At 41.9% G+C, this 13,454-nt stretch overlaps 1 protein-coding gene across 1 annotated transcript; it reads right to left on the bottom strand.

Moving 5' to 3' along the window:
- Positions 1 to 316: 316 nt before the first annotated feature.
- Positions 317 to 11,418, bottom strand: LOC311222690 (tetraspanin-3-like). Its single transcript, XM_084307295.1, has 7 exons — positions 11,294 to 11,418; positions 10,026 to 10,217; positions 5,263 to 5,337; positions 4,653 to 4,754; positions 3,309 to 3,461; positions 1,195 to 1,278; positions 317 to 555 (listed from the first exon to the last, which is right to left on the bottom strand). The coding sequence occupies exons 1-7, from the start codon at positions 11,354 to 11,356 to the stop codon at positions 463 to 465; spliced, it is 762 nt and encodes a 253-aa protein (XP_084163421.1). The 5' UTR covers positions 11,357 to 11,418; the 3' UTR covers positions 317 to 462.
- Between the last annotated feature and the right edge of the window lie 2,036 nt (positions 11,419 to 13,454).

The following is a 13,454-nucleotide window of genomic DNA, read 5'->3' as shown; positions in this document are numbered from 1 at the left end:
TGTAGTGCAAACAGACAAGTGGATAAAATCCCATACTATACGCTCAAACAGTAGCTTCTTCAGTACAAGCTCCAAACGATCCCTTACGATTCCCAAAAGGAGCATGCCTGGTTTTAATGACCAAAACAATAAAAAAAAATTAAGAAAACTTGGCCCTTTTTCAAAGCATTCAAATAACAGTAACTTAGAAAAGCATGTCAATAAATAAATGTCCCCTTGCCCCCCCCCCCCCCCCCCCCCTTATATCTCTCTCTCTCTCTCACACACACACACACACACACACACACACCCCCCCCCCCACCCCCATCATCATCAGTGTTCGCTATTAGTTTGTCATGAATTGTGCAAGGTGTGCTTGAGCTTATATAACTACAGCTGAAAACTACAGTGGACACGTCTGGTGAGGCTCTGCTGACTGGCTGAGTGCTGGCTTGGTGCTGGCTGGGCTGGGCTGCGTCCTCTTCATGCGTAGGTGTTGGTGGTGACCAGGAGCTGGTAGGCCGGGTCGTGGCTCTTCCTGCAGAGCACCACGCAGGCACACAGCATTCCCAGCATCTGCAGGTACACAGGAAAGGAATGCTTCTCATTAACCGGCTGTCGTGTGGCAGTGAAAGGGTTAGTAAAAGACCCTGTGAATGCTTTCACAAAATCACAAACAAAAGCATCATCACAGTGCAAGGAGTCAATCTGAGCTGTGCTCTTGATCAAGCCTGTAGTAGTAGTCTGTTACTATCAAACTTCTTTGTGCGTTGCGCCCTGCACCTTGCTAGATTTCAAGGCAGTGCGTACCGCGTCCGGTGTTCAATTCTGTGCTCACAGCGTCCGTTTTGAAAACCCTGACGTGATCATTCACACAGAGGGGCACAGGTGAAGGAGCCGATGTTGTACAGAATTTTGAAGGTAAGAAAGGAAGCAATTGCCAATTCTGGGGGGGTGTAATGAAACAAGTAATGTAACAAATCCCTGCTCCCAGGGAGCAATAAGTAATATTATTTTTGAAATGAGTAACGAGTAATAAGTACATTTCTTTGAGTAATAAATCCAACACTGCTGTTCAATATGTCTCATAACTTCCCTAGTTCTTTGGTATACAATTCCCAGACTTCACCCGTGTTAAATGCACACACTTCAGCCCCCTATGCTGGGGAAAATGTTACCGTTGAGGTTATTATAGGTCTACACAGTTAAGGTTACCTGTATGGAGGCGAAGGTCAATGCAGCCCAGATGACGTACATCATGATCTCCTTCAGTTTCTTCACCACGAGAGCCTCACAACCCTAGTGCGGGGGGGGGGGGGGGGGGGCAGACGGCTAATCAAAGACGTTGAAGATGATCGTTTGCATCATACACAGTCTGCATCTGAGCAAATAACATTGATAAATTTGCATAATGTAATTTTGAAGTGAGTGTTCGGTGTGCTTGTGTGTGTGTAGAGCCAACCCATCCTTCAGCTAATCAAGCCCTGTACCCCCCCCCCCCTCTAGGTGGACCACATTGATGAGAAAAGGGGGAAAAGGTGATCTCTGTAAATGCCTTACAAAAAATTGTTTTCAAGCAATGTGGGGTTGTACCAACACTGACAAAATCTGTACCAAATCCCATTTCTGCAGTTCAGCTGAGACAAAACAGCGACTGAGACATTTTCTTAAATACTATTGCTACTATGTATGTATACGTGTTTATATTACATGTATACACATACCAATTATTAGCTTGTTCTATTTTCCATCCATCTATCATCCATAGCAACACCCTGATGGGGGATCCCATTTGAATTGCCCATCTGAGGTTTCTCCCCCTTTTCTTATTGCTAGGTTACAGGGAGTTGTTCCTCATCTTCATTGGGGAAAGTCTGGGGGTGTAAAATTGTGGATTTTATTGTGGACCTATTGTGATGTTACTTGTTGATCTGTGAAGCCCATGGATGCAATTCGTTGTGATTTATATAGAAATACATTTGATTTGATTCAGAGTAAACAAGTACATTTCAATGAGCAGTCTGACGCACACAAGCTTCTGGAGATAACGTCGATAGCGATGTGTCTCGTAATATAATAATCCAATCTATCTGTGATAAGGGATTCTCTCCTTTTATGAAATGTAGATGTTGTATTAAATAGAAGACGTAGCAAAGAAGGCTTTTAACTAAACCTTCTGGCTTTAGCTAATGCTAACCACTACATGTAAAGTGAATGATGTTGCTCATTTAATGCTAAACAAAATTGATAAACGAACCATAAATGCCAATTTGAGTGGCCTAAACTAGCCAGCTATTATGTATTAGTTCATTTCCAAACAAAGTAGATTTCATTTCATAGCAATTTATGAAATGTATTAAATTGACAATTTATTCAACAGTCCAAACATTTTAAGTAACTCCATAGTGTCTCTATTGTAATGCTGTTAACCCTCTAAAGCCATTTTACAAAACATAAAATATCTTTGGAATCATTTATGATAAAGCTTTGCGTGGATGTTCGGCTTAGAATATCTATATTGGTCTTTTTCTGTCTTCCGAATGCAGACTAGTAAATCCACTGCATCCATCTATCTCTCACTTAGGCCTTTCACACCGGCCAGGCTCCGTGACGGAGCCGGTTCCCGAACGTAATCTCGAACCGGCCGGCGCGTTCACGCCGGGAATAATTAGTTCGGAACATGAAAAATCGGTGCCCAGTGTTTTCTTAGAGGGCCGAACTAAAGCCTCAGTCATGTTCCGAACCAATTATTCCCGGTGTGAACGCGCCGGCCGTTCGAGATTACGTTCGGGAACCGGCTCCGGCACAGAGCCCAGCCGGTGTGAAAGACCTCACTGAGGTTTTAGCCTATAGCCAATGGAAATGCTAGAAATTGGCACGTGAGCTGGGAGGACCAATGAAAAATTCCTATCGTTTCTCCATTCTCCAATGCACTCTCGACGGCTCAATCTGCAAGAGCACAGACCGACACGTGGTCTTATGTGTAACAGAGAGAGGAGCTTGTCCCTGGTTTTATAATAAAATGGCAAAAAGACATGAAAAGAGGTATAATGTTCAACAAGCATTGGAACTTGTGGATGTTGAGGATGATCCAGATTATAGAAATGAAGGATGTTGACAATCAGTGAAGGATTTGATGCGTTTAAAGCTATGGTTTGAAGTAGCCTACGCTTGAATGAAAAACACCCGTTGATGATTCATGTGTGTAATTCTGCAGATAGGGACATTGATAGGAGCCCATTGATAGGAGCCCATAACAGAAAAGGGGGAGAGCTATATGATGGAGGGGCCTTTTGTGTGTGTGTGTGTGTGTGTGTGTGTGGCCCTACCTCTTGGTAGAGGTCTCCTGGCCTGGCCAGCGTGCCGGTGCAGTTGCTGATGTTGGGCTGACAGCAGCTGACTGGGACGCTGTCGTTCTTGGACTCTTTGAACCAGTGTGTGTTCCTCCAATCAGAGTAGTTGTGGATACCACAGCAGTGGAGCTTGGAGTGAGAAGGAAATACGTTAATATATTAGGGATGAGTCATAAAAAACAAATAACCGATTGGGGATTAAAGTATTTTGTAACATGGTTGTTTTTTATTTTATACGCAGGTTATTGAGAATTTCATTGGTGGAACCATGTTGACTAAAAGCTATTTCCAGTTGCAGCCACCAGGAGGGAGCGTTGAGTCATTAACTTGAGCTTGGAGCACTGTTCCGGCCTGTATGCACTGCGGTTATTCTTCTTTCTTGGTTCAGTAGCTGGCTGCCATGTAGCCCTGTGGCAAACTTCAAGAAGAAGAGTTGTCCTACCGTGACACCATGTCCACAGGGCTGACTCATCAACAGAAAAAGTATCCGTTTATGCAACAAGTAAGGATGACAGACCTAGCTTGTCAAATTAGCGAAGAATCTTGGCAAGGTGACATACTGCGATCTTGTAATTTTGCAATACAACAAACTCATTGTCCATCCTGCCTTCCAATGTCAGAGGAGTGAGAAACAAGCCCACACCTAATGTTTTTGCTCTCCCGCTGATGGGTTTATTTAGATTTTTCAGCCTAATGATGGCTTGCTTCACTGATAGTGACAGCTCTTTGGACCTCATATTGACAGTTGACAGCAACAGATTCCAAATGCAAATACCACACTTGAAATTAACTCTAGACCTTTTATCTGCTACTTGTAAATGAAAGAATGATGGAATAACACTTTTTTACATAATCTACATAATATGTGGTAACTTGAAAGTTGAAACCTTTAACTTCAGCATACACAGAAAGTTTAATAGGTATTTGATACGTCAATGAGGGTAAAGGTGTAAAGATGCTGCTACTGTAAGCCATTTTCAGTAGTTCATAGCACATTTAGGTGGAAAACCCATATTTATACAAATTGCTTATCAATATAGAACACATCTAAGGGGTTTAAAATACATATTAATGTTACCGTTTTGTTCTGTGGTTCAATGATGAGTCGAGTCCTTGATAATGAACACTAGTACATGCATTTACTCCAGCAGATCAAGGTTACATGTTATTGATGCAGGTTCCAAGATAGTCGTTCTTACTTGTTCTTGCTCTACCTCTACTAATCAGAACCTACCATACTGACACCTAGTGGTGCAAAGGAATAATAACATCCCTAATCATCACAGTTACTATGAATGCTTTGCATCCTGAGTCTCTTACCTGCCTCTGCACATAGTCAATGGCACGGCTGGGAGCGTCAGTGTTGGTGCCGTTGTATTCATCGTAAACCTTCTGGATGGAATGGTTGACCTCATGTTCCACCTGGAACAAACAGTAGTAGGTATTACCATCCATGCACCAATAGCTCCGACCTTCATTTACATTCCATAGTTATTCTATACAGTATTTTCAGGTATAAAATTATGACTTCACATAGAATGATGCCTTTTTAACAATATCGTCAACAGTTATATTTTGTTTTCTTTTTAGATCAAATACATATAAAGATTGGATTATTAAAATATGCAACGGAAATGGAATGAGTAGACCATGTTGATGCAAGCCGCATGTGACAATTTTGTGTAACCCTTTCACTGCCACACTACCAAATGGTTAACCCTTTCACTGTGACAATACAGCATGTTAACCCTTTCACTACCAGTTTGGCAGTGAAAGGGCTAAGAAAAAAAGGAGACTGGCGTCACAGACACCATCACTGATGGGTTCAAATGAACACAGCAATCTTTAATAGCTACCGTTTGGGTAGCTGCACTGCACGTGCATCCCTGGTTAGTGAAACACTGGTAGGGGCCGTTGAGATAGTGCTTACCTTAGCCCTGTATATGTAGCCTAGTACCACCACCACACACTCTGTTGCAAACACCAGCAGCAGGATGGCTGCAAACTGTACAAGAAGAGAAAGAGAGGTTCAGATATCCATGAAATAGGCTACTTTAACGTCATCTAGGCTTACGTTTTTCTTCAAAATGTCCACCGAATTCCCATAATGCAAGCTTCCAAACTTAAGTTCCATGAAAAACTTAAAAGGGATAGTTCTAATTTTTGGAACCCTAGCCCTATTTCTAACTTACAATGATGCTATTGGTCGGTAGAATCCTTCATCAGCACAAGCCATGCTGTTCCTCATGCTAACTCCGGATAGTTAGCCACAAACCAATGCAAAGTCAATTGGGTCAAGCCGTCTGAACACACATTGGAATTTACTTCACAATGCACACAAAGTAGATTTCAGTGGGTTTGAGGGAAAACTATCCCTTTTAGATAGATACACACAGAGAGACAGGGCAAAGTGGGAAAAACGTGCGTCACGCACATTACTCTGCCACCCTAAGCGTCATCCAAGTCACGTAGGCTATATTAATGGGGCACTTCGTCGAAAAATAATGCCGATTTATTTTGCACAGTCTCACACATATCCCAAGTCTCTAAAGCTTCTGACCATGTGTTGGGACAGGGCTAGGCTGTGATAGGGCTGGGCTGGGATATATCTCTCATACATTCTGTACTCTCACGCCTGCCCTACAATAATAACCTCATATCTGTACAAAGTACCCACTTAAGTTTTGTCTACTGTATAAATACTTTGTTAGCTCGCCATTCCAAGGAGATCCAAGGTTGTGGATTATTTGCCGTCCTCTGCATCTCTCCATGCTGCAACATGACACTTACTGTAAAAGCATTCTTCCTATATACACCAACCAATCACATGTTGACTGATGAATATTATAAACCTGATGAGAATATGGTGTTTGTATGCTGGTGTAAAAAGTAAATAAAATACAATTTAATAAAATAAATATATAATAAAAAAATAGTGTGCATATATATATATATATATATATATATATATACACACGTAGAGCTGCCGCGATAACCGCATTACCGCGGTATCGCTGTTGCATCACGCTCACCGCAGAGTTAGGCTGAATACCGCGTCACCGCTGTTTTTTATCATAATAATAAAGTTGGCTTGCGGCTCTGCAGATATACCCTACTCGGTTCCAAGCGACCCTATTGGTCCAGCCTGGCTCTGCGGCTCTGCAGATACCCCCTACTCGACGCCTCTGAACGAAAACAGAACGCCGCCATCTTTACTGCCTCGCTAAGGATGCATTTCATTCAGGATTTGTTTGCGACAGAACCAAGTGCAATAAACAAAAAAGAATGGATTCACTGTGTATTCTGCCTTATTTATTGATGAAACAAAACCGACATCAACCCAATTTACCACCGAGCGGAGAGTTTAGTGTCACAACAAGATCGCTGATGTGTTAAGTTTGTTGTTGTTATCCGATATACACGAGAGGTAACGTTAAACCCGGGTTTGCTTGGTAGAATACACAATGAGAGGTAACGTTAGCTTTGGCAGAATAGACGCAACGAGAGTCTGGTTAATGTTGTTATTGATTGATTGATTGAAACTGTGTTAAACTCTGGCTTGCTGCAAGCCCTCGGACATCTATGCCCACGGAGCTTTCAGTGTACACAAGCGAGCGGCGGCGGCCCCGCCTGCATCCCCATTCCCCAAACGGAGTAGTACCTGGCTGCAGTGGAAAAGGAACGAAGTACCAGGTGCCTAAAGCGGGTCGAGTCGAGTAGGTAATATGCAGTGGAAAAGCGCCATTAGACTAGAGGCAGGCTATAAGAGTAGACTACTAAAAAAAAAAAAATGCATTCAAACTTTTTTTTTTTTTTGTGCGCACTGTGCGGTAATTACCGCGGCGGTAGGAAATATTGCGCAAATTCGTGCGGTAAGGAAAATATCAATACCGCGGCAGCTCTATACACACGCATCGTTTCATTTATTTTCAGGTCATACCGCCTAGCCCTAATTTGGGATGTATGGTGATATGCCCATGTGCCAGTAGCGGCCGCTGCTGCCTTGTAGGTCGCAGTTCTCGTTAATAGGTCGAGTTGAAAATGTAATGTTCAAGTTTCAAGTTTCAAGTTTCTTTAATAGTTGTCATACAGAAGTACAGAATACTTTTGTACAAAATGCTTCTTACTGTTGCGCTCCAGAGACTGTGCATGACAAGATAAGTATGAAATAAAAACATAGTAAAAATTAGAAGAAAAAAAAGAGGTCACAGTGTTCATGCTCTGAGATGCTCTGGAGCAATCTCTCTCGGTCTCTCGGATCAATCAAATCAAATAATTAACACATGTATGTTGTCATTTTAAACAACTCACCATTCATTCATTATGCATCAGCAGCAACACAAACACGCACAGCTCTCTCTCTCTCTCTCTCTCGCTCTCTCTCTCTCTCGCTCTCTCTCAGATGATGTCAGATCCATTCAATAATAAACACATTTGTAAAGCTCGTTATTTTAAACAAGTTACCATTCATTGTCTGAGTGGTTATGTCCCACATGCAGCGAAATTAGAGAGAGAGAGAGAGAGAGAGAGCGAGAGAGAGAGAGCGAGAGAGAGAGAGCGAGAGAGAGAGAGCATTTTACTAGTAAAGTTACATTTTCAACAAGATTGCTGCTATTTAAACACTTAATGGAAACGGGGTAACGTTAACCTTATGTCGACTGTAGTATTGTATGACCTCGACATAACGTTTAAACGTTAACGTTACTCCGTTTCCATGCAGTAATTATAAAAGTGGCCGGCTAACGGAGCTAACAGCTAGCAGTAGCTAACGTTACAACGTTATGCGGCATCAGTAGACAACGTATCATGTATTAAACTAGAGTTAAGATCGCTAATCTACCTTGTTGTTGGCTTGTTGTTGTTGATAAAGTATATCCACTCCATGGCATTGTCCATCCAGCCTGTGTTGATGTCCATCCATTGTCCATACATGTCCCTCCACACTGCATCCATAGCTTGCAAGCTGTGTGAGTGAAGAGCTGTGTCTTTGTCCATTTCCGCCTCGAACAGCCTGCAAACTACCTGGCGTTCTATCGCCATGCTCTAAGACAAACTCTAACCTTAACCAACTTTGAAAGAGTGCCTAAGCTCAGTGTAGTTGCTGTTGTTGTTGACGAGTCGACTGAACTGCTGTTAAGCCAACCCGAGAAATGCGGCTATGGAAAATAACTGGCATCGCGTCGGCCAATCAGAGAGCGTCTCCACGAAATGCGGCTATGGAAAATTCTTCACGGAAGTTCATTCGGCTGCCTAGACCGCTTCAAATCGCGCTCGGATTCCAACATAATAGTCATATTTCAACGCACAACGCCGTATGCACTGATTGGCTGTGACGGAGACAGCGATCAAACTGTGACGCGCACGCAGAGCGCTATCGCTTCTTGCCCGGGCGAGAAATACGAAAAAATAAAAAAAAACGTCACTTCCTGCCCATGAAAACGATGTTTTTTTAATTTAGATAATAACGTTATATTGTGCATTGGAAATACAAACACTTAAAATGAGTAAATATTATTAATTTTAAACATGTTTATATTATTTATAGGGCTATAAAACAAAAAAACTAAAAACGTATTTGTCTTGTTCTCTCATATAACCAGGGTAGGAGCTGAGGGGGGGCGGCGCCCGAGCGCCCCTAGTGGTAGAGCCACCACTGCCATGTGCGTGACTTGGTTTAATGAACTAAAGCTCACTGAAATCTACGTTGTGTGCACTGTAAGTTTCAGTGAGCCTCAGTCAGCTTGTACAGACAAGAGCTCAACCCAATAGACCTCTTACGTTTTTCCGGCTGCTACCGGCGTCTCTGCAGAATCTCCTGTAGCTGCGTATATGAAAAGGACTATAAATAGTTCGCTCCTAGCTTCTGTGGTTCATGCAGGCTGGTTCCAGTGACCAAGGCTTTCTAATATACATTTCTCTCTCTGATAAGGCAGTGGATTTAGAATTTCAAATCGGCCTGCTTACCTCTTTAACACCCTTCCCTCTGGTAGAAGACTCCACAGGTGTAGGACATCTCGTTTTAAGAATAGTACATATCCCGACGTTGTCCGTCACCTGAACTCAAGCCCTAATGCACTGGCACTGTCTTTGTACTAGAAGGGCTAGCACTAGACGACGGGCACTTTTAAGGCAATAATGCACTTTAAAATGGAACACTGAGCTCTTTTATGCACTGCAGCACTTCGTCTACTTCAGGGATTGCATTGCATGTATGTAGTATGTTTTTTATACTGTATGTATTTTCCACTGTTTTATGCTGAAATGAGCATTGCACCGAGACAAATCCCAATCAACCTTGTGTTGAAATGGCAATAAAGTATCCATCTATCTGGTCACCCGATCACCAGCGGGTATTCTGTGCATCTGGTCATTTAGGGTTAGGCCGGTTAGCAATTTGGAATGTTAACAAAACATAAAATCCTTTGGTAAAACACAATTCCCCTATTGACATTGCATCGGTTTGTGGCTAACTTGGCTATCAAGCCTGAGCTAGTATGAGGAACAGCATGGATTGTGCTGAGAAAAGTCTCTACCAATCATCATCATTGAAAGGTTAAAGAAATAAGGTTGAGGTTCCAAAAAAACGTAACTATCCCTGTAACCCTGGGTCATCAGTGTGTGCGGGGAATTTCAAAGATGCAGATTCTGCAGAATGGGGCCGTGAAAGCAGTCGAGTCCATATAGCCTACTTACAGTTGCCAGACCACAGGAGCTTTCCCGTATGGTGGCACAGCAGCCAATCAGACCGATGAGGAAGAGAAGGGTCCCCACAGCTATTATTATGACAGCAGGGATGAAGGTATACACATCTTCAAAGAAGTGGTCATAGTCATCGTATGTGATAAACACATAGGCTCCGATGTAACAAAGAATTCCAGCTGCAGCCTAGAGGGGGGGGGGGGGGGGGGGGAGATAGACAAGACATGGGTATGAATACAAAATAAATAAATACATGCACTTATTTTCACTTCTTGTTAACTATACCCAAAGACGCATACGACTGAAAGGCAGGTGCAGCAGATGCAATGATGATGTCTTGCCTTTTTACTAAATAAATTCCTATTCAACTACTTTGAAGTGAGGTGCATGGATTATTTGTGTCACTGACCTAGACATGGTTTATTAATAACCAAGACATTTCACTATTGTAATAGTTGTCATCAGTCACTGTGCAACTGACTTTAATAAAGGCCGATGATATTAAAGAGAATGGATCTACAGTAACGTAACCTCTGCTACTTCTTCAGCAGCAGGTGTGGTTGGGCTACTATCAGTAATGTATCCACCCTTCCAGACTCCGGTTAGGCTCGCCTTATTGATCGATTGATTGAAAACTTTATTAACATAGTGCAGAATGGGTACAATACAGTACGGCTCAATACAAACAATTGTTAAGGGGATGCAGACCAGAGAAAGACTTTAGTCTTGTTTACAACATTATCTGGCAACATTGTGCACTAACCACACTGCATTGATTGATTGATTGAAAACCTTATTAACAAATTGCAGAATGGGTACAATACAGTACAGCTCAATACACACACTTGTTAATGGGATGCAGACCAGAGAAAGAATTTCGTCTTGTTTACATCAAATGCTTTCCGTTTTAATGATTACACCAAGTACAGTGCTGTGAATGCCACAGCTCACTTGCAGCTTATATTTAGCTAATAGAGCTACAGTCTGGCTCTACATGGCTGCTGGCTGGCCAACAATGCCAGCCTTCTTCAGCAAGTTGGCATCACGTAGTAAACTAGCGGCAATAATAAACCACTTTCTAGGCTCGTTTGTCTCCAAGCAGCAATTACAAAGGCGAGACCGTTGCTATCTTAAGGATAATGTGTTGATAAGTGCTGCCATCATCATCTCTATGGCGCAGTTTACCAGCTAGTTAGTAACATCATGTCACCATCCTTGGCCTCACCACCGCATTGGAAGGAACAACATGTATATTTGCTCACCCAAAATATGAGATTAAGAAAAACCAAGACGGTTTTGGATGAAGTAATCCCACACTGTCCCATGGTTACGTTAAACGTTATTAAAATGTAGCGGAAACCTGTCTTGTTATGATAATAAAAATGGCTTCGACTGCTCCAATTATTCTATGCCTGGACCAATCACCGCACTCCAAAGCGAGTCAAAAGTCACGTGCACGGTGCACTGTTGAGCTCGTCATTCAAAACACACACAGCCTGACAATAGGGTATATCTGCAGAGCCACAGAGCCCAACGTCTGGGCGGGGCTTCGTGGCGTGGACGGGTTTGAGGCGGGGCTTCTTGGCCTGGACAAGTATTGTGGCCTGGACAAGTATTTGTTGGAGTGCGCATGCGGATGAGGGGGGGGGGGGGGCTCTCTTGCTCGCTCTCTCTCTCGTTTTATACACAACTTTCGTCTTGTTTACATCTTCTTCACATGATCAAAAGGTACATCACGCAGTTGTATTGCGACTATATCATTTATTATATAACGTTACGTTCTCAAAATATTCCCCTTCCGGTATAAATATTTAGTATTTCCTTTCCCCCATTTTCAATTCATCATAACATGACATACAGATACATAATGTTACATCTAGACATTTATGACATACCAGATCTACAAATATACTAGACATTTATGACATACCAGATCTACAAATATACAGCACTGTTTGTGATACAAAAATAGTAGAGTATCTATAGTAATAATAGATGTTTGAGGGGGAATAAACTGTACATTGGAAGAGGTCTACAAATATACAGCACTGTTTGTGATACAAAAATAGTAGAGTACATTAACCTGGCACACAACATACTTGTTCACATGTCATTTTTCTTTCACTCTAAAGGAAATATGTCTCACATACAGTAGACCCCCCAGTAGCTTTGTGGAGACGAAGATGATGAGTACCAGTCTTCTCCCCAGACATATAAAATCAGTTTTTCAATACAAGTACGACTCAAGACACAGAACATTAGTATGCAAAATAAAAAATTAACACAGATTTGAGTGTGAATGAAAACTTTATTTTAACAGATTGCAGAATGGGTACAATACAGTACGGGTTAAGGGGATGCAGACCAGAGAAAGACGTTTGTCTTGTTTACATCAGGGTCCCCCATTTTCAATTCATATCGACATACAGGTATTTAGTACCGATACATGTTAGTCTTAGACAAAGTTAAATGATGCCCTTCGCATATCTTTTCTGGATACACATTTTAAATAGAACGCGATAGAACGCCAGGTAGTTTGCAGGCTGTTTGATGTGGAAATGGAAAAAAGACACAGCTCGTCACGGATTGGGCAAACGCGTCAGTGGCCAATCAGAGAGCGTCAGTCAGTGCCAATCAGAGAGCGTCTCCGAGAAATGCGGCTTGGTTTGGTAATCACGCTGGATGCTGTGATTGAACCCTGGCCTGTGGAGATGCTACTAGTATAGTACACAAATGTAATATATATAGTTTTTTACCAATACGCCATCATTTATTCAAAAGTAATTGCACTCAGTGGGCCTGTTTGGACTTGGTGCAGCATTAGTGCTAAATGCACATTATCTTTGCTATCGCATGATATCCTATTTTACCACACATTCCATCAAACAAATGTCCACAAAAAAAAGTATAATTGCCTTTCCAGAATTCCAACTAAGTGTGAGAATCCATTTAATGATAGGTATGCCTGACACAGGACGCTATCAGAGTTAGACAGGGTCAATTTTCAGAAAATCATAACCCTGAAGGCATTTCGTGTTTATTTTTGGTACACAACATTTCTAGGGGTATTAAGGGGTGCTGAATCCAAATCTGCTGTATACCAAGCTCAAAAATGTCAAATAAGGCCTCAAAATTGAGAAATCCAACATGGCCGCCAACGCAGGCTGAAATCTATTTAAGTGCATATCTTTTTTACTAAACAAGGTAGAAACATGAATGAAATGTGTTTTTATATGTTTGCATACATGAGGAATTTAAAATCATATCCTGATTTTAGATCAGTTGTGAAAATGTTGCTTGAAACTCATATTTATAGCAGAAACTGTGGTTGTTATTGATGCATAACTCATCAACCAAATAAGAAAGAAAAGCAGGATGATCCCAGGCCATGGATTTATTCATCAAACTCTTTTCTCTTGAATT

Source organism: Notolepis coatsorum (assembly GCF_963971535.1).
Source record: "Notolepis coatsorum genome assembly, chromosome: 2".
NCBI lineage: Eukaryota > Metazoa > Chordata > Actinopteri > Aulopiformes > Paralepididae > Notolepis > Notolepis coatsorum.
This window is presented reverse-complemented; position numbering and strand designations above follow the sequence as displayed.